Source organism: Silurus meridionalis, chromosome 4 (genome assembly GCF_014805685.1).
Source record: "Silurus meridionalis isolate SWU-2019-XX chromosome 4, ASM1480568v1, whole genome shotgun sequence".
NCBI classification, from domain to species: domain Eukaryota; kingdom Metazoa; phylum Chordata; class Actinopteri; order Siluriformes; family Siluridae; genus Silurus; species Silurus meridionalis.
In genome coordinates this window covers 31,322,727-31,345,508 of record NC_060887.1, presented here as the reverse complement: position 1 = coordinate 31,345,508, position 22,782 = coordinate 31,322,727, and the positions used below count along the sequence as shown (strand labels likewise).

General features: G+C 38.4%; 1 protein-coding gene across 1 annotated transcript; it reads right to left on the bottom strand.

The window, feature by feature from the left end:
* Positions 1-951: 951 nt before the first annotated feature.
* Positions 952-22,271, bottom strand: impa2 (inositol monophosphatase 2). The gene is made up of 8 exons (XM_046847984.1): positions 21,831-22,271; positions 18,710-18,843; positions 17,214-17,318; positions 17,069-17,114; positions 16,821-16,929; positions 16,616-16,724; positions 9,527-9,678; positions 952-4,550 (listed from the first exon to the last, which is right to left on the bottom strand). The coding sequence occupies exons 1-8, from the start codon at positions 21,999-22,001 to the stop codon at positions 4,426-4,428; spliced, it is 951 nt and encodes a 316-aa protein (XP_046703940.1). The 5' UTR covers positions 22,002-22,271; the 3' UTR covers positions 952-4,425.
* Between the last annotated feature and the right edge of the window lie 511 nt (positions 22,272-22,782).

The window sequence follows — 22,782 nt, the reverse complement described above, 5'->3', positions numbered from 1 at the left end:
TTTTTTATAATTTGGGATGTAACTGTATTTATTTGGAGTGTTACTTTTTTGTTCCAGTTTGAATGCGTCATTTATTTTCCTCAATATTTATTAATATAATTATTCATTTATATTTCATTTAGCACATTTTCATTATTCAGTACTGTTTTTTTTTTGTAACAAAGTTCAGTATTATTTTACATGGATTGTTATGTTTATTTTACTTTATTTATTTTTTTAAAAAGTATAGGTTGATTAATCAACCCATAGTTGCACTCATGTGACTCCCAACTCATCACATATGGTCGTGTTCCCCAGGATCCTTTGCCGTAACATTTTGATGCTCTGGGTAACCCCTTTGGCGTCATTTTTCAACGTGCAGGGTCAGGGTTAGGGTCAGGGTTAGTGAGAACGGGTTAGGGTTAGCTGGGAACAAAAATCAGTCGGAGAAATAGATAAATATGACCTTAAGGCAGTCTGCTTACCTAACACGTCAATTTTCAACGCTACGGTTCAGAGTTCTATAGATGACTGTGTGAATTCACGCACATTGAAAAATTGTGCCAAAGGGGATCAAAAAGTGACGTTTCGAACGTGTCCATATTTGACGAGCTGGAGTGAGAATGTGTTCATTAAGTCCACTTTGAGTCAAACTCTATTTTAAAGAGTTTTTATTTGAGTTACTAAAGATTGCAGACCAACCACTTAAGACTTCTGTAATAAGTGAGAAAATCCCAAGAGATAATCAAATTCTGAAACTTGTTTTTCATGCATTGTGTTGCTGTCACCCGATTGGCTAATTGGATAAGTGCATAAATGAGCAGGTGTACAGATGTTAGAGACCAGTGAGGGTATAGATCAGTTCCAGTATGTTAGATAAAGGATGATAGTTCTTTATTTCCACTAAAACAGTTTAATGAATTCTTATATTTCATCCATAAAGAAAAAGTAAAGAATTACTCAGCGAACTTGTTGAATTGTCTTCAAACTTTATTCATATGTTAACTAAAACACAGAGTCTGCTGACTGCAATACCTTGTGAAACTCATACAGGTGCTAACGTTGTAGACAGTGAAAGAGTAATACTATGTGTACATTATTGTTTAGTTCACAACATGGGGGATCAGTGTAGAATGCTCATCTAACACACAAACACACACGCACACACAGTTAGAGTTACTGCTCTAAAGGGAGGCAAATGATTTGTGTAGAAGCCATTATAAAAACCACAAAAAGGTACACTGTGAAAATTAAAAACTTATATTGGCTTTAGAAATCCCCTTTTATGTAAAAAGAAACATATACTAACCGCTGGTCTCTCAAACTCGCATTAAACCCCTTATTACAATTCATAAAGTCAGTCTATGAATGTCTAATAGCATCCAGAAAGGGCCGGTTGGGTGCAGGTTTTCATTCCAACCACATAGGAGTCACCTGATAGTCTGTTGAAAGCCGAGATCAACTAATTAGGTGTGGATCCTGGGTGATAGTAAAAAAAACCCACCCTGGTCCTTTCTGTATATGCCTAGTCTACACAATGTCTATTACACACAAGGCAGTCTCTAAAATTTAAACAGTATAGAGCGAATTGCCCAGAAAATAGACCGTGTAGCCCAGAAAAGCCTCCCAGAATGTCCATTACATTAAATATCGTGGCAGATGAGCTACAAGAGCAGAAGATCCCATTGGGTTTTGGTTCTATTAGTCAAGAATCTGAGGCAATCATAGTCACACGGTCAAAAATAATGTTTTTCCTTAGTTGTGTGAAGCTGAGAGACTGTTGCGTATTGTCTGTATTGTCTTGTATAGTCTGTTTTTGTCTTGTCGTGTCTGTTTTGTCTTGTATAGGTTTTTATTTATGTCTGTACTTTTGAGAGTAACAAACAGCTGGAACCAAATTCCTTGTGTGTGTCAACACACTTGGTCAATAAATCTGATTCTGATTCTGATTCTGATATTGAAAACCCTTGGAGCTCAGCAGTTCCTGAAACTTACAAACCAGCCCATCTGACACCAACAACCATTTCAGGGTCATAGTCTTCAAGATCCCATTTTCTGTCATTCTCATGTTTGACATGAACAATAACTTCTTGTATGTGCAAGATTTTGTGTGCTGCACTGTCATTGCATGATTGGATCAGTCAAATTCTGGAAGAAATGAGCAGGGATACCAACATACACCAGGTTTGTTTGATATGGAGACATATAGAGTCTACATGTAGGGATCTGTTACTTATGGATGACAGCACAGTAATCATTGCAAGCTGTCATAGTGACGTATAATACACTCTTAATTCTCCGAATGTAATATCTACAGAGTCTATTTATTCACAGGTGCTATATCTTTCTATTATAAGAAATACTTCACTACATATTCTTGCCACACGGCCCAAACATTATGAAGGCTACACAAAGATTATTATTACTGCAGGAACCCTTTAATTTCAACGAACAACACTTGTCCTTTCAAAACGTCAAGTAAATCTGGATTTTGTTGAGTGAACTTTGGTGACCATGCAAATGACAATACACATCAATCAGTAGATTACATAAGCAATAGATGCTCACACTGATGTTAATGTATATGTTTCTTTATATTTTAATTACTTAATTTATATAAGCCTTAAATTACAAAAGACCTGTTTAATTCCTGAGTAAATACTTTTTACATAATAGGACTTAGTTACCGAAATTCTTACTAATTCTCTGAAATGTGAATGTGCAGTAATAACAAATCAGTTTATTCACTCATATACAGAACTGTGCAAAAGTGTTAGTCAGGTGTCAAAAGAAATGCTGTAAACTAAGAATGCTTTCAAACATAGAAGTGTTCATAGTTAATTATCAATTAACATAATGAAAATATATTTTGGTATGACAACCCTTTACATACAAAACTTCAATTCTTCTAGGTACACTTGCACGCAACTTTTGAAGGAACTCGGCAGGTAGGCTGACTCAAATCCTTCTCTCTTCATGTAACCCCAGACAGACCATCACTTCCAGGATTCATTGTTCTTCTCTATGCTAAATATTTTTTAATGACATTGGCTGTTTGCTTATGGTTGTTTTCCTGCTGCAGCATTAATCTTTAGCTAATCAGATACCTCCCTGAAGGATCTGCCTGTATTTCTCAGCATTAACGAAACCATTAATCCTGACCAAAACTCCATTTCCAGACTTGCAAGGAACCTCCACCATCCTTCAAAGGAATGATTGTCATGAGTTAACTCAGATTTGTATCTATTCTAAATGTAGATTAAATGAATACTTTGACATTTTTTAATACTCTAATCAACATGGTCGTGGACAAATGTTAAAGATTTACGCAAATGTATGCTTATTATTTGTGAAACCAAACTCAACATAACGCAAGAAAACAAAATATTCTTGTAAACGTTTTAAAGTAATTATGGTGTTTTAAATTACGTAAATGATCAGGACAGGACAGGATTGCTATGTTTCCACACAGACGGTTAATGAGGTGATAACGGATAAACTGTACCTTTTATAATTTTCATACGGATTACATAATCACAGGATATTTGTACTCAATGTGAATTGGTTTATCTAAAAGAGTTTTTGAGCTTTATATATATATATATATATATATATATATATATATATATATATATATATATATATATATATATATATATAATGAGTGTATACGTATAAAATTAGATCCTTTACAGATTCGAATGATGTGTTGCTCTTATCTGTACGATCAAAAAATATGTAATTTAAGTTCTTTATGCGTTATGGGAAAAAAATGCCATGAAATGCACCTTTGCTTTTGTCGCCCTCAGAGAGTTTATTGTGTGCATCATGGCTAATTTTGGAGCTGATTTGACAAACAAATTTAAAACTGATTAAAAATAATTTTTCGGTGGAGTTTAGTACCACGAAACTGTCTTCCACAACCTTTACCTTAGTAGCAAAGTTTGGCTGTTTCTGACCCAGGTTTATCCTCCTACACAGCTGTTTCTGTTTCACACTGTGTTTCAACCTACATATGAAATTCATGATCATTAGCACCTGCTTGGTATAACTGGGTATCATTCACCTAACAAAATCCCTGAATGTGTGCAAGTGTACAAAGTGTGAAAGTGCAAATACAAAAGGTATTCACAATAAATATTGACTTGATTTAGATTTTCCTTTGTCCATTTATTTTGCTGATAAAAAAAAGTTATTACTAAAAGCATTCTTCATTTACAGCATTTCCTTTCACTCGCCTAAACAATTTGCCCACTACTGTATTTCCTATAATGCACTGCAATATAAGGCATTACTTACCACTGGTGGTGTGACAGAAAAGAATTATAAACTCTATTAAAAAAGAGCATTGCATAAAGAACACTGCAAATAACATGGCAGGATTTTAGGGAGTTTGAGGTAAAAGGCTAAAATTTGCTGATGAAGGGCTCAAGGCTGTTCACTGGGTCAGGGGTCATCGTCATCATCATCACGCCCATAGTTGATTGGCTTCAGCTTCTGGATGATGTAATCTGCTATCTTCCGAGAGCCAGCAGCTACGACGCGACGGGACATGAGATCAAGAGGACCCCCTAGAGAGAGAAGTGCATTAGTGCATTAACATACACACAGGGTTTAATCTTTTAAAATCTCATAGATGATGCAGGCCTTGCCTTACTTCTGTCTAATTACATATTAGAAATTTTTAAATAATAGCCTTAACCTTTGAGCTCCTCTCATCACGAAAAAAAAAAAAAAATGTGATTCATAATACATCAATAAACAAGCATAAGAATTACACTTAAGATGATTTGTTGATCTACAGTATAAAATTCCTAAGACACAGTTGATAAAGGAGAAGGCAATTACAATGAATTAGGAAAGTGCACTTCACTTTTTACACATTTTGATATTTTATAGCCTTATTACAAAAAGAATTAAACAAATTATTTCCCTAAATATTCTACAAGCAATACCCTATAATAACAACATAAAATAATTTTTTAAAAAATCTTTGCAAATGTATATATATATATATATATATATATATATATATATATATATATATATATATATATATATAAATAAAAAAACAAACACGTGCATAAGTATTCACAGCCTTTGCCATGACACTCAAAACTGAGCTCAGGTGGATCCTGTTTCCACTGATCATCCTTGAGATGTTTCTACAACTTGATTGGAGATTGGACATGATCTGAAAGACACACACTTGTCTATATGAGGTCCCACAGTTAACAGTGAATGTCAGAGCACAAACCAAGCCATGAAGTCCAAGGAATTGTCTATAGACCTCCGAGACAGGATTGTATCGAAGCACAGATCTGAGAAAGAAAACAGAAAGGTTTCCGAAACATTTAAGGTCCCAATGAGCACAGTGGCCTCCATCATCCGTACATGGAAAAAGTTTGGAACCACCAGGACTCTTTCTAGAGCTGAATGCCCGGCCAAACTGAGCAACTAGGGGAGAAGGGCCTTAGTCATGGAGGTGAACCCGATTGTCATTTTGAAAGAGCTTCAGTGTTTTTCTGTGGAGAGGAGAACCTTGCAGAACAACAACTATCTCTGCAGCACTCCACCAATCAGACCAGTATGGTAGAGTGGCTAAGACGGAAGCCACTACTCAGTAAAAGGCACATGATGAGTTTTCCAAAAGGCACCTGAAGGACTCTCAGACCATGAGAAACAAAGATTGAACTGTTTGGGAAAGGGAAAGATGAATGCAGCAATGTACATAGACATCCTTGATGAAAACCTGTTCCAGAGCGCACTGGACCTCAAAGTGGGGCAATGGTTCATCTTCCAACTGGACAACGACCCAAACACAGACTTTGTGAATGTCCTTAAGTGGCCCAGCCAGAGCCCAAACTTAAATACATAATGCAGACATAACGATTGAACATCTCTGGAGAGATCTGAAAATGGCTGTGCACCGATGCCTTCATTCCAACCTGGTGGAGCTTGGGAATTTCTGCAAAGAAGGATGGGAGAAACTGCCCATAAATAGTTGTGCCAAGCATGTAGCAAACTCAAAAATACGTGAGGCTGTAATTGGTGCCAAAGGTGCTTTAACAAAGTATTGAGTTTTTAGTACTGAACAAAATTATAAATGCAACACTTTTGTTTTTGCCCCCATTTTTCATGAGCTGAACTTAAAGATCTAAGATTTTTTCTATGTAAACAAAAGGCCTATTTCTCTCAAATATTGTTCACAAATTTGCCTAAATCTGTGTTAGTGAGCACTTCTCCTTTACCGAGGTAATCCATCCACCTCACAGGTGTGGCATATCAAGATGCTAATCAGACAGCATGATTATTGCACAGGTGTGCTTTAGGCTGGTCACAATAAAAGGCCACTCGAAAATGTGCATGAGGCAAATGGTGGTCACATCCACATAAACCTCCTCCTTGGTCTTCCTCTTTTCCTTCCTGGCATCTCCATCTTTAGAATTCTCCTACCGATATACATCATGTCCCTCCTCTGCACATGTCCAAACCATCTCAATCTCTCCTCCCTCACCTTGTCTCCAAAACGTCCTACATGCGCTGTCCCTCTAATAAACTCATTTCTAATCCTGTCCATCCTCGTCACTCCCAACGAAAACCTCAACATCTTCAGCTCTGCTACCTCCAGCTCCACCTCCTGTCTTTTACTCAATGCCACTGTCTCTAATCCATACAACATCGCAGGTCTCACCACAGTCCTATAAACTTTCCCTTTCACTCTTGCAGATACTCTACTATCACAAATCATAAACATGATTATAATATAATATGGGTGGTGCTGAAGACATAGATGTAAATGAATTACAATTAAAATGAGTTCAGGTTGTACAAGTCAGTAACACGTGGTTGAGTGTATGTGATCGATCGATCGATCTATCGATCTATCTATCTATCTATCTATCTATCTATCTATCTATCTATCTATCTATCTATCTATCTATCTATCTATCTATCTATCTATCTATCTATAAATATTACATTTGGTCAAGAAAGTGTGACCATATGAACAATGACATTTTGTCTTTGTTATATAACACAAGTTCATAAGTTCATTATAGGTTCCTCTGAATAAGCTGTTATTAACTATAGACATGTTTACAGAAAATAAACTGTGAGCTGAGACTTCCATATACATGTGATAGAATATGATTTAAACGATTTGTACTTAAATTGTATCTTCTTTGAAACTTTACTAATTGAAACTTATTTTTTATTTATCAACAGCAGGACAAAGACCCATTTATTTGTAATTTTTTTGGAATGAACTACAGAAGAGTGACAAATTGCGAACAGACAAGGCTGTTAAATCAGCACGGCCCATGTCATTTTAAGAGCTAACAGTGGAAAGCGTCCGAATAAGAAAGAGCTGAAATGTCTTTTTTAATGGTGCGAGATGGCTTGTGTCAAAACACTACAAATGAAACATCAGTGAAAGCGTGTTAACTTATGCCACCCGTTTTTTTCACACATCCCAGTTTTGTCTCTTCCCCTCGAGTTTCTCACGCTCTTGTATTGAGCACATGATCTGGACCTCACTGCCCTCTGCAACAGAGCCTCTTTGTGTACTCTCACACAACCTAGTCTGGCATGACATGCTGCTGCCCACCTTCCACCGATCACACCGAAGGCTCTACAAAAACTGTACATAAGACAAGCCTTGTAGGCTGTACAAATATCCAACTGAGACAAATATCTGGGATGGGAATAATGTTTGTATTCAGTGAGGCATAAAGCAGATGTGAAAAGCTGTTTGATACAATACTGCTGGCCCATGAAGGATTAAAGTCGGAAAAGTTCATGTTCTCCATTTAGATAAAGATCTTTCTTCGTATTATTTTACAAATTTACTATATAATCCTAGATATCTGCTTGAAACAAAGCAGAACCCCAGAACAGACTGTTATGGCAACAAGCTCAATGGTGATTTGTAAATCTTCCATTAAACAAATGAACTCTAGGATTCTTATTATTTGGAATAAAAAAATTTAAAAGGTGTGTGTAATAAGCACACAATACACAATGAGGTGATTAAATGCGGTCTGATGGGATATAAACTAAAGTAGAGGGGGTTAGGGCTTTTATTTGTTACATGTACACAGTATAGCCAAAAGTATTGGAACACCTGACCTTTCCTTCCATATGTGGTTCTTGTCCAAACTGTTACCACAAAGCTGGAAGCACACAATTGTACAGGATGTCTTTGGATGCGTAGTAATTAAATTTTCCAAACCTGTTCCAGCATGCCAATGCCCCTGTGCACAAAGCGTGCTCCATGAAGATATTGTTTACATAGTTTGAGAGGAAGATCTTGAGTGGTTTGCTATAGAGCTCTGACCACAACCATACTGAACACCTTTAGGATGAATTGGAACACTGACTGCATCTACAAGCACATTCCAAAATCTAGTGTAACATCTTCCCAGAAGGGTGGAGGAAACTATAAGAGCAAATTGGGACTAAATGTGGAATGCGATGTTCAAAAAGCACATACCGTACTTATGACTGGGTGTCCACAAACATTTGACAATTATAGTGTACATTACAGCACAGTGAAATTCTTTCTTCACATATGCTAGCGGTGTTAAGAAGGGTCAGCCATGAAACAGTGCCCCTTGGAACACAGAGGGTTAAATGCCAGGCTCAAGGGCCCAAGCGTGGCAGCTTGGAGATGCTGGGGCTTGAACCCCTGACCTTCTAATTAGTCAAACACTGCCTTAACCCATTCCCATAATGTTATAGAAACTTCCTCACCAGTCTCTCCTTTTGCTTTCTCTTAAAGCTACTCATGATGACCAAGAAATTCTATTTATTTATTTTGTTTTCCTCCATTGATACAGGAGGTTATTACAATTAATGTTAAATAAATGGCAAATCACAGCAGCAGTTATATACATTTCCTCAAACATAAAGCAACCTCCATACAAGTCCCACTTAAGTAATATATAGAGATTCTAACATATTAGAATGAGTGCAATAATACAACAGGGCCATAGCTGCTTTTATTTAAAAAAAAAAAAATACTGTGCATAATAAACCTCCACAATGCTGTGGTATACTGACACAATACCTCGTCATTATGTTTTACATAACTCAAATTACAGACAATAAATTCTTCTTAACACAATATTTAATATTTAAAAAGGATTTATGACGATTTCTATCCGAAATAAGGGAATACAAATCTCGGATTATGCTGGATCAAACCATCACGCATACACACAACTGCAATATTTCTAACCAAATAGGGCATTACTTATGAAGGGGAAAAGAAATCCAAACCAAGTCCGACATCCTTTCAAGGAATTCACATAAAAAAAAATAGCTTGAAATAACTTGACACTAATATTTACTATTTTGCAGAAACCTTCTGAATGAAAAATTCACAGTCATGTTACTGCCAAACAATTGTGTAAACATCTTTTTTTTCTCATTTGGATTCTGGTCAAGAGAGAGAACACGTTTTAGTTTAAACAGGAAGTGCAATACTTGTCTGAAAAGTCAGTTTAATAATTCTGTGGTGTGCAGGATAATGAGTGGTGCTGACCTGTGGTGTCGATCACACAGCCGCCTGCTTCAGTGATGATAAGTGCTGCTGCAGCGATGTCCCAGCAGTGCAGGCCATACTGGTAATAAGCCTCTGCTGTGCCGCTCGCGACATGACACAGTGCTAGTGTGGAGCTGCCGATGATCCTCACTCTGAGCACACACAAATGACCAAGCATGTTGAAATGTCATGCTGTATATTATTTTCCCATATGCAGTCTTACCAATTAACTAACTCTCTTCAGTCACACAACAGCTACCAACCAGGCAAAAACAAGCTTTCTGCAGAGCACACAAAGCCAAAATCGCTGCATCTTTTCACACTGCTTCATCACAGGACAATGCAAACACGCTTGCTGTAAACCAGTGGTGGATGAAGTACACAAACCATGTTCTTGAGTAAAAGTAGAGATACAGTAGGTCATATATTACTCAAATAAAAGTGCTCCTTTAAATGTTCACTTTAAGTAAAAATACAAAAGTATTTGCCTTCCAATGTACTTGAGTTCTACGATTTATTATGGTTATAATGTTCCTATTATTATTTTTGTCACAAGACTTGCTTAATCAAGTCTCAGATGTTACTCTCAGCACACCGATCTATTAATAGAATGATATTAATGAGTTAAACACTGATTGATATTTATTAAAATGATCATGAGAGCAAAACATTATTTTCAACTACTTCAAAAAACAATTATGCAAATTAAGTCACAGGAGTTTCTTCCATCGTTTTTGCTCTCAAGATGTTCTGCTTACTGTTGAACTGATGCTGAACTGTATGTTAGTGATAAGTAGATACCGTCAAGAAGCAATCAAAACAAGTTCAAAACAGAGCGTGTGCTCGACCCTGGTTGGTGGGTTGGACCAGTTTTTATTTACTCATAATTAAAAAGGAAGGACTGAATTCACAAAACGTAGTTGAGTAAATAGTAAGATATTTGACTCTGAAATGTAGTGAAGTAAAAGTCTCCCCAAATGGAAATACTTTAATAAAGTACTGATACTCAAAAAAGCTACTTAAGTACAGTAACGAATTACATTAACTTTACTTACTGTCCAACTACTGCTGTAAACACCATCTAAACTGTTTTACATGACTGAGCTCATCAGATGTCCATGATTAAGAAGTCACCGCGATTTAAAGGGAAGTGGAAGAACAGTATACCATCCCATCTACCCAGAGAGAATTACTTTCTAATTGCTATATATATATATATATATATATATATATATATACATATATATATATATATATATATATATATATATATATATATATATATATATATATATATATATATATATATATATATATATATATATACACAGTACAGACCAAAAGTTTGGACACCTTCTCATTCAAAGAGTTTTCTTTATTTTCATGACTATGAAAATTGTAGAGTCACACTGAAGGCATCAAAACTATGAATTAACACGTGGAATTATATGTGGAATTATATACATAACAAAAAAGTGTGAAACAACTGAAAAATGTCATATTCTAGGTTCTTCAAAGTAGCCACCTTTGCTTAGATTACTGCTTTGCACACTCTTGCATTCTCTTGATGCCTACTTTGAAGAATCTACAATATGACATTTTCAGTTAACTTTTTTGTTATGTATATAATTCCACATGTTAATTCATAGTTTTGATGCCTTTAGTGTGACTCTACAATTTTCATAGTCATGAAAATAAAGAAAACTCTTTGAATGAGCAGGTGTGTCCAAACTTTTGGTCTGTACTGTATATATTATATATAAACTTTTGGTCTGTACTGTATATATAATATATATAATCTTTTGGTCTGTACTGTATATATAATATATATAAACTTTTGGTCTGTACTGTATATTTAATATATATAAACTTTTGGTCTGTACTGTATATATATATATAAACTTTTGGTCTGTACTGTATATAATATATAAACTTTTGGTCTGTACTGTAAATAAAATAAATAATATATATATATATATATATATATATATATATATATATATATATATATATAAATATATTTTATATATATAAAAACTACAGTGCTCTTAGTCAATCCAAAATGTTAACAAACCTTCCAACCTGAACATTTAACTAGTAAAAGTGAAGTTTTGTCTTTCTTAAGTGAATATCTACATGCACACCATTATTAGGCAACTATTAGTGTGCAGAATTATTATGCAACTAAATGAAAAACAAAGATTTTCCCATCTCACATCTTTATTTTCACCTGTTAAAGTGAGAATAATTAAAAAACTCAAAATTTATAAATAAACATTTCTGAAATCTCAAAAAGAAAACCTCAGTGACCAATACAGCCACCCTTCTTTTCGATAACAGTCACAAGCCTTCCATTCACGGAGTCAGTCAGTTTCCTGATCTGGTCAGAATCAACTTTTTGTGAAGCTGCAACCACGGCCTCCCAGACACTGTTCAGAGAGGTGTACTGTTTACCTTCACTGTACATTTCCTGCTTAAGAAGGGCCCAAAAGTTCCCAATAGGGTTTATGTCAGGTGAAGAAGGGTGCCATGTCATCAGTTTTTCATCTTTAAGGCTTTTACTGGCCAGCCACACAGTGGAGTACTGTACTTTGATGCATGTGATGGAGCGTTCGCTTGCATAAAAATCAAAGTCTTCTTGAAAGATGTAGACTTTTTCCTGTACCACTGCTTGAAGAAAGTGAGTTGATTTTGAGTCCATTTTCAACCCGAAAAGGTCCAACTAGCTCATCTTTAATAATACCTGCCCATACCAGTACCCCACCTCCACCTTGCTGGTGTCTGAGTCGAAGTGGAGCTCTGTGTCCGTTACTGATCCAACCACGGGCCCATCCATCTGGTCCGTCAAAAGTCACTCTCATCTCATCATTCCACAAAATCTGTATTCAGATATTTCTTGGCCCATTCTTGACGTTTCAACTTATGTGTCTTGTTCAGAGGTGGTCGGGTTTCAGCCTTTCTTACCTTGGCCATGTCTCTGAGAACTAAACACCTCGTACTTCTTGACACTCCAGGTAGGTTGCAGTTGTGGAATATGGCAGCACTGGAGGATAATGGGTTCCTGGTAGCTTCATGTTTGATTCTTCTCAAATCTTTGGCGGTTAATTTGCGTCTTTTCTTCTCGACACGTTTCTTGCGACCCTGTTGACTATTTGCTACAAAACGTTTGATGGTTCTGTGATCACGCCCCAATATCTTAGATATTTCAAAAGTGCTGCATCCCTGTGAAATACTTTTTACAATTTTTGACTTTTCAGAGTCAGTTAAATCTCTTTTTTGGCCCATTTTTATAATAAAAATATGCACACCTTGATATAGGGTGTTGATCTCCTTAGGCCACACTCTCCTTCGTTGCACAAATACACATTACCTGATATGCATTAAACCCAATAAGCATTCAAGTTTATACAGCTTGGACTTGGAAATTATGGATAAAATTATGATATGGTCAAAATAATCACTTGCCTAATAATTGTGCACACAGTGTGTGTGTATATATATATATACAGGGAGTGCAGAATTATTAGGCAAATGAGTATTTTGACCACATCATCCTCGTTATGCATGTTGTCTTACTCCAAGCTGTATAGGCTGGAAAGCCTACTACCAATTAAGCATATTAGGTGATGTGCATCTCTGTAATGAGAAGGGTGTGGTCTAATGACATCAACACCCTATATCAGGTGTGCATAATTATTAGGCAACTTCCTTTCCTTTGGCAAAATGGGTCAAAGAAGGACTTGACAGGCTCAGAAAAGTCAAAAATAGTGAGATATATTGCAGAGGATGCAGCAGTCTTAAAATAGCCAAGCTTCTGAGCGTGATCATCGAACAATCAAGCGTTTCATTCAAAATAGTCGACAGGGTGCAAGAAGCGTGTGGAAAAACCAAGGCGCAAAATAACTGCCCGTGAACTGAGAAAAGTCAAGCGTGCAGCTGCCAAGATGCCACTTGCCACCAGTTTGGCCATATTTCAGAGCTGCAACATCACTGGGTGCCCAAAAGCACAAGGTGTGCAATACTCAGAGACATGGCCAAGGTAAGAAAGGCAGAAAGTCGACCACCACTGAACAAGACACACAAGCTGAAACGTCAAGACTGGGCCAAGAAATATCTCAAGACTGATTTTCTAAGGTTTTATGGACTGATGAAATGAGAGTGAGTCTTGATGGGCCAGATGGATGGGCCCGTGGCTGGATTGGTAAAGGGCAGAGAGCTCCAGTCCGACTCAGGCGCCAGCAAGGTGGAGGTGGAGTACTGGTTTGGGCTGGTATCATCAAAGATGAGCTTGTGGGGCCTTTTCGGGTTGAGGATGGAGTCAAGCTGAACTCCCAGTCCTACTGCCAGTTTCTGGAAGACACCTTCTTCAAGCAGTGGTACAGGAAGAAGTCTGCATCCTTCAAGAAAAACATGATTTTCATGCAGGACAATGCTCCATCACACCGTCCAAGTACTCCACAGCGTGGCTGGCAAGAAAGGGTATAAAGAAGAAAATCTAATGATATGGCCTCCTTGTTCACCTGATCTGAACCCCATTGAGAACCTGTGGTCCATCATCAAATGTGCGATTTACAAGGAGGAAAACAGTACACCTCTCTGAACAGTGTCTGGGAGGCTGTGGTTGCTGCTGCAATGTTGATGGTGAACAGATCAAAACACTGACAGAATCCATGGATGGCAGGCTTTTGAGTGTCCTTGCAAAGAAAGGTGGCTATATTGGTCACTGATTTGTTTTGTTTGGTTTTGAATGTCAGACATGTATATTTGTGAATGTTGAGATGTTATATTGGTTTCACTGGTAAAATAAATAATTGAAATGGGTATGAATTTGTTTTTGTTAAGTTGCCTAATAATTATGCACAGTAATAGTCACCTGCACACACAGATATCCCCTAAAATAGCTAAAACTAAAACTACTTCCAAAAATATTCAGCTTTGATATTAATGAGTTTTTGTGTTCATTGAGAACATGGTTGTTGTTCAAATTAATCCTCAAATAAAATTAATCCTCAAAATACAACTTGCCTAATAATTGTGCACACAGTGTGTGTGTATATATATATATAAACTTTTGGTCTGTACTGTATATAATATATATAATCTTTTGGTCTGTACTGTATATAATATATATAAATCAAAGTCTTCTTGAAAGATGTAGACTTTTTCCTGTACCACTGCTTGAAGAACGTGAGTTGATTTTGAGTCCATTTTCAACCCGAAAAGGTCCAACTAGCTCATCTTTAATAATACCTGCCCATACCAGTACCCCACCTCCACCTTGCTGGTGTCTGAGTCGAAGTGGAGCTCTGTGTCCGTTACTGATCCAACCACGGGCCCATCCATCTGGTCCGTCAAAAGTCACTCTCATCTCATCATTCCACAAAATCTGTATTCAGATATTTCTTGGCCCATTTTTGACGTTTCAACTTATGTGTCCTGTTCAGAGGTGGTTGGGTTTCAGACATTCTTACCTTGGCCATGTCTCTGAGAACTAAACACCTCGTACTTCTTGACACTCCAGGTAGTTTGCAGTTGTGGAATATGGCAGCACTGGAGGATAATGGGTTCCTGGTAGCTTCATGTTTGATTCTTCTCAAATCTTTGGCGGTTAATTTGCGTCTTTGCTTCTCGACACGTTTCTTGCGACCCTGTTGACTATTTGCTACAAAACGTTTGATGGTTCTGGGATCACGCCCCAATATCTTAGATATTTCAAAAGTGCTGCATCCCTGTGAAATACTTTTTAAAATTTTTGACTTTTCAGAGTCAGTTAAATCTCTTTTTTGGCCCATTTTTATAATAAAAATATGCACACCTTGATATAGGGTGTTGATCTCCTTAGGCCACACTCTCCTTCGTTGCACAAATACACATTACCTGATATGCATTAAACCCAATAAGCATTCAAGTTTATACAGCTTGGACTTGGAAATTATGGATAAAATGATGATATGGTCAAAATAATCACTTGCCTAATAATTGTGCACACAGTGTGTGTGTGTATATATATATATATATATATATATATATATATATATATATATATATATATATATTTTTTTTTTTTTTTTTTTGTTGCACAAATTAACTAGAGGAGACCCTGAATAGTCAAAGATTCGATGCTTGGATATGAGGAGCCTGACTGTACTACCGATCTCACAGTCGATTTGCAGAGGTGCTATGAACGAGGATCATTCAATTATGCTTCTCACTGTCTGATTTTACATACAGTAGAACTAATAGTTAATATACAGCCTGTAATAATAATGTGGTAAATAAAAATGTGAAAAAAAAGAAACTTTTAATTAATAATTTTAACTGTTTAAAATAATTGTAACTGTTCGGATTTTAATAAATCGAACAGATTGTGCAATATTTAATAACTAGTTTCTATGATCTGTGATCGACACATGAGCATCTTGGCGGCATGGATTTGAATATTTAACGATGTCTGAGAAAGTCTGTAAATGTTTATTCTGTTCTAAATTAAATCTGTAAATGAATTTTTGATTGTTTCTTCATTGGTGTTGTGCTGCATTTAGAGCACGCTCGCACGAGCAATTTAGCCAATTTTATTTGATTTGTCGACATTTAAAATGCAAATCCTGTCTGCAGTGTGGCCTTTCAGCTGTTGTTTTTTTTTAGGTTTGTTGATCCAAATTTTTTCTTCTTCATTTTCTTCTACACGTAGTCGTCGACTTACGACCTACGATAGTGTGTACCAGCTTCCGGCATCATTTCACAGTACTGTACATATAGCCTACTCTACTTACGACCAAATCGTGTTACGACCAGTCTGTCGGTCCCAATCGTGGTCATAAGTCAGCGACTACCTGTGTATCTTTGTGTAAAGTTCTGTGCATCGTGGCTTTAAAATGTTATGAGAAAATGTTTTATGACTACGTGATGTCGTCGTCGTCTGGTACAACCCCCAATAACCCGACCCGACACACACACACACACACACACACACACACACACACACACACACACACACATGATTCGACCAGTCTACTAAAGGCAAGGCTTGACTAATCTGAACTGTGTAAATCCTTAATCGGGGACACCACTAAAACAAACATGTCTCACCCATGGGTTGGTGCACTCAGCATCTTCTTCATATTCTCCAAAAAGATATCCAATGTATGAGGATCTCTTTTTGCCCCAATCTCTGTCAGAATGAGGGCTTTAGAAACATCTGATAGAAACATGAGCCTTTGATTACACACACATTTCAAAACAGTTTCCTTTCACATCATGTAAAAAAAGACCAAACATAATTCAAAATTAGCACCTTTTTCTTTTGAAACATGGAGTCGGACTCCATTGCAAAATGCCCCATGACCTCTCCTGCCAGTGTATAATGTTCCATCAAAACAATGGTATATGATGCCAAACTCCAGCTGCAAATTAGCAAAGCAAAAGATACATTTGAAGATTTTTAATGATAAAGAGCAAGAAAACATACAGAGAACATATAGAGACTGAGAGTCAAAAAGGAGTGGTTATATTTATGTTATTAGGTTCTTGGCATCAACCTACCTGTTTCTTTACTGCAAAGCCAATGCTCACTGCAACCATGGGAAAACTGCAAATTAAATATCATATATTTTAAATGAAATGATGTTCTTAAAATAAATAATGATTTCAATCTGTGGTCTTAAATATATTACTGCACACTAGGTACCTGTGAACAAAGTTACAAGTGCCATCAATAGGGTCTATTATCCATGTAGGGCTATCTGTGAGAACACACTTCTCTCCTGCAGCTGAAGACTCCTCTCCAATAAAACTGAAATAAAAGAGAAGCAATTATTACAATAATCTTTACCAGTCTATCAAAGTGATGTTTCCAATAATAGATTAATATTTTTTAATGTTTTAAACTCAAGAACATGTATATGTAACATGTATCAAAAACCATTAAAAACCCTAAATAAGAATGATTCACTGGAGCTGACAAACACAGAGGGCAGACTTCTTTTACTGAAACTTACAGACATGGGCCATGCCTAGTACTGAGAGACACAGGAGCCACTTTCTCCTACACTGGAACTGAGAGACACAGGAGCCACCTCCTCCTACACTGGAACTGAGAGACACAGGAGCCACCTCCTTCTACACTGGCACTGAGAGACACAGGAGCCACCTCCTCCTACACTGGAACTGAGAGACACAGGAGCCACCTCCTCCTACACTGGAACTGAGAGACACAGGAGCCACCTCCTTCTACCCTGCAACTGAGAGACACAGGAGCTACCTTACCTACACTGAAACTGAGAGACACAGGAGCCACCTCCTTCTACACTGGAACTGAGAGACACAGGAGCCACCTCCTTCTACTCTGCAACTGAGAGACACAGGAGCCACCTCCTTCTACACTGGAAATGAGAGACACAGGAGCCACCTCCTTCTACCCTGCAACTGAGAGACACAGGAGCTACCTTACCTACACTGGAACTGAGAGACACAGGAGCTACCTCGTCTTACACTGGAACTGAGAGACACAGGAGCCACTCCTACTACACTGGGACTGACAGACACAGGAGCCACTCCTCCTTCACTTGGACTAAGAGACACAGAAGCCACTCCTCTTTCACTGGGACAGACAGACACAGTGGCCAATCCTCCTCCACAGGAACTGAGCAACACAGGAGCCACTCCTCTTTCAATGGGACTGAGAGACACAGGAGCCACTCCTCTTTCAATGGGACTGAGAGACACAGGAGCCACTCCTCTTTCAATGGGACTGAGAGACACAGGAGCCACTCCTCTTTCAATGGGACTGACAGACACAGGGGCAATTTCTCCATCACTTGGACTGACCCAACGAAGGCCACACCGCCCTTCACTTGATGAACAGTCAGAGACCACACCTCCTTCACTGGAATTGACAGGCACATAGGGCTCTGGTCACTGAATTAACAGACAAAATAAGACTGATAAAACACAGATGTCTCGCCTCCTTGACTGGGACGACAGAAACAAAGGCCATGCTTCCTCCAGTCTAATTGACTGACACAGAGCCCATGCCTCCATCAGTGGGACAAACAGACACAGAGGCCATGCCTTCTTTAGTGAGATTGACTGACACAGAGGCCACACCCTCTTCACTATGACAGACACAGAAGCCACGCCTCCTACACTGAAAATAAGAAGTAGGAGCTCTCCTGTATGTTGTACCTGTGTGAGGGAAACTTCTCCCTGAGTGTGGAGATGATCATCTCCTCCACATGCTGGTCAGCCTCCGTCACCAGATCCGTAGGAGTGCTTTTACTGCTCACACGCTTCTCTTGCATCACACACACTCGGACCATCTGGGAGGGAAAAAGGAATACTACAGTACACACATTGTCTGAAGCCAGACCTTACCAAACCTACACTAGATAGATTTTTAGGGAATTGACTCTGATACAGTGAGAATGTCAGTCATTATTAGCCCATGTATACAGATTTGATGTGGAAAAACTCACATAACTCACACCTCACATAATACCAGTTCCGGATTATTCTATAGTGTTCAGGTCTACTAAATAACAAAGTCTAGGCATGAAAAAGATCTCCGAGCATAACAAACACATCACTTGTTAATTTTCGTCGTACACTAAAATTTCATAGTAAGAAACAATCACTCTTTGATCACAGTTCAAAATATGTTTTAAACAAATGACCGTTTCATCATTTCTGGTGTAGGAAGACTAATGCCCCCTCTAGTGGATAAATGATGGATTGCTAATAACTGGATTTTTATGAAATAACTATTTATTTTACTATAGATTTTAAGACACTGTTAAAATAAGATAAAAAAAAATAACTAGTGCAAGAAATAGCAAACACTATAGTGTTTCTGTTCCTATGTTGAACGTTTATTTATGGAACGAGTCTGATAAAAGTGATCCTAATGAGGGAACCACTGTTTATCTTTGCTAGAAGTGACAACAGGCTAGTTGGCATTTATGAATAAAAATAAACATTGTAAATATTAAAAAATCACTGTGGTATAAGAGGAATAGCACACTACAGCCTATAGGGCCATCTTCTTCTTCTTTTAGGCTTCTCCCATTAGGGGTCGCCACAGCAGATCATCCGTCTCCATACCCCCCTGTTCTCTACAACATGCAAGTCTTCCCTCACCACATTCATAAACCTCCTCCTTGACGTTCCTCTTTTCCTCCTTCCTGGCGGCTCCATTCTCAGCATTCTCCTATTGATTTACCCCATGTTCCTCCTCCGCACATGTCCAAATCATCTCAATCGCGCCTCTCTCACGTTGTCTTTAAATCATCCTACATGCGCTGTCCCTCTAATTAACTCATTTCTAATTCTGTCCATCCTCGTCACTCCCAACGAAAATCTCAACATCTTCAGCTCTGCTACCTGCAGCTCTGCCTCCTGTCTTTTACTCAATGCTCTACACTGTCTCTGAACCATACAACATTGCAGGTCTCACCACAGTCCTATAAACCTTCCCTTTCACTCTTGCAGATACTCTTCTATCACAAATCACTCCTGTCACTCTTATTTACCCACTCCACCCTGCCTGCACTCTTTTCTTCACCTCTCTAACACACTCTCAGTTAGTTTGCACTTTTTACCCCAGGTACCTGAACTCCTCCATCTTCTCCACCTCTTCTCCCTGCAACCGCACCACTCCACTGCCCTCCCTCTCATTCACACACATGTACTCTGTCTTACTCCTTTCATTCCCCTTCTCTCCAGCATGTACCTCCACCTCTCCAGGCTCTTCTCAACCTGCTCACTACTCTCACCACAAATAACAATATCATCCGCAAACATCATAGTCCATGGAGACTCCTGTCTGACCTTGTCCATCAACCTGTCCATAACCACTGCAAACAGGAAAGGGCTCAGAGCCGATCCTTGATGTAGTCCAGCCTCCACGTTGAACCAGTCTGTCGTTCCTACTGCACACTTCACTGCTATCACACTGTCCTGCACCACCCTCACATACTTCTCTGACACACCAGACTTCCTCATACAATACCAAAACTCCTCTCTCCACCGTGTCGTAGGCTTTCTCTAAATCCACAAACACACAATGCAACTCCTTCTGACCTTCTCTATACTTCTCCATCAACATCCTTAAAGCAAATAATGCATCTGTGGTGATCTTCCTCGGCATAAAACCATACTGTTGCTCACAGATGGTCACCTCTTCTCTCAGCCTGGCTTCCACTACTCTTTCCCTTAACTTCATACACAACTAATACACTAATGTGTGTACATCGCTCTGTGTTGTGCTGCATCACAACAGCATTTATTATTATTTATAACGTCATGCCACAATCTGTCCTGTTATTCCCTATTTATTTTGTTTTCTGATGAAACTCAACTGTCCTTAGAAAACCATTCTTCCTCATATATATTCCAAAAAAAGTTGCGACTCACAAACCCATATTTTATTCACAACAGAACATATTAAAGCTCTATCAGGCAAAAAAAGAAGCTTCGTGTGAACATGATTCAGAAATGCCGCTGTCTTCTTTGGGCCAAAGCTCAAATGAACTGAGGCAAAGTAGAAAACTGTTCTGTATTTAGACAAATCTAAATCTTTTTACAATCCACTCCTGTATACAGCTCTCTACTGCACACTGTAGTGTAATACAGTAGGTTTACTGGCGGCACTATTTTGTGTTTTGTGTATTTGTGTATTTGTCCTGCACTGTCTTGTGTTGTCTGCTTGCACTGTTTGCACCAGGTTGCACCGATTCGAGCATTGCTTCTACTCATGTTGCTTGTATAGAAAATAAAATAGTCTCCAGTCACTTTCCAGATGTGGCATCATCAGGCGCCTTTTAGTGACTTTTTCTGAGCATGCATTCAATAGTTTCCCCTGAAACGAGTTGCTAGAACAGTTTTAGTCTGACAATGTGGTCATTCTGGCATAAACCAGCCTGTGTATTTTGGTCTGTAGAGGAACTGGGACATTGTCAGTGGAAACATGAGCTTGTTTACATTCTGCCTCTTATCACAAGAAACAATAGGGGGTTATTTATAATCAGGAAAGACAGAGACAGATGTTTTATTATATCAGCAGCAGGAAAGAAAAGGTCCACTGTAATGCAATGTATTCTGTAATAAAATGACACAAGACATTATTGTATCACAACCACCCTTTTTTGTCCTCTCCATACACTACTGTATCCGGAGCGTGTGATGGTGTGATATCTGATACAGTACAGGGACGAAACGCGAACATGATTGAAACATGTTATCCATGCGTGTGTGTGTGTGTGTGTGTGTGTGTGTGTGTGTGTGTGTGTAGCGGTCATGGGTGGGCTACCTGGCCGGCTCTGAGCGCTGTCCTCACGGCCACATCCATGCACTCGGCCCAGCTCTCTGCTCCTGCGTCCGAGCTCATGGCGGAAACTGAGCGGGTTACAGGCGGAAACGGAGGCTGTGTGTCTCCCCGCTCATGGTAAACCGCTTCGGGGTTGGAGGACATGGTTTCCATGGTTCAAGTCCTGGCATTGATGTCCCAGTGACAGTCCTGGTACACTGTAAGTGCGTGCGCGCGCGCGCGCGTGTGTGTGTGTGTTTAACCTCAGGGCGGTCAGTGATGGCGACTTGCTGCACTGTATTTTAGGTCAAATAGAGATCAGATCACCACACTGACTGCATTAAACCTCTCATTTATATCACAGTAAATCCGAATTCAATCCGATTCAGTATTTGGTAAACATAAATCCCAAATGACGCAATAAACCCTCCACTATTACACTCTCACTTACAGGAACTCATGGCTTCTACGCCCTCTGTAGTGCACTACATGTCCTCCTCAGTCAATTTGGAACGAAACCTAAATTCCTAAATAATGTTATTTCATGTATTTTAATTTCTACATTATAATGTAAAATGTTTTGTCCTTTAAAGCAAAAAATAAAAGCAAGTGGACAGTGGACGAACGAATAAACAATGGTGTACTAAAGGTGTGTGTGTGTGTGTGTGTGTATATATATATATATATACCTGGTCATAAGTATGGTATGTGATTTTTGAGCATCGCATTCCACATTTAGTTCCAAATGTGCTTTATCCTCCACTCTTCTGGGAAGATGTTCCACTAGATTTTGGGGTGTGTTAATAGAAATCTGTGTTCATCAGCCACAAGGGTATTATGGGTATTAAGAGGAGGCCTCTGGTGCAGCGTTCCATTTCATCCCAAAGGTGTTCAGTCGGGATGAGATCAAAGCTCTATAGCAGGCCACTCAAGATCTTCATCTCCAAACCATGTG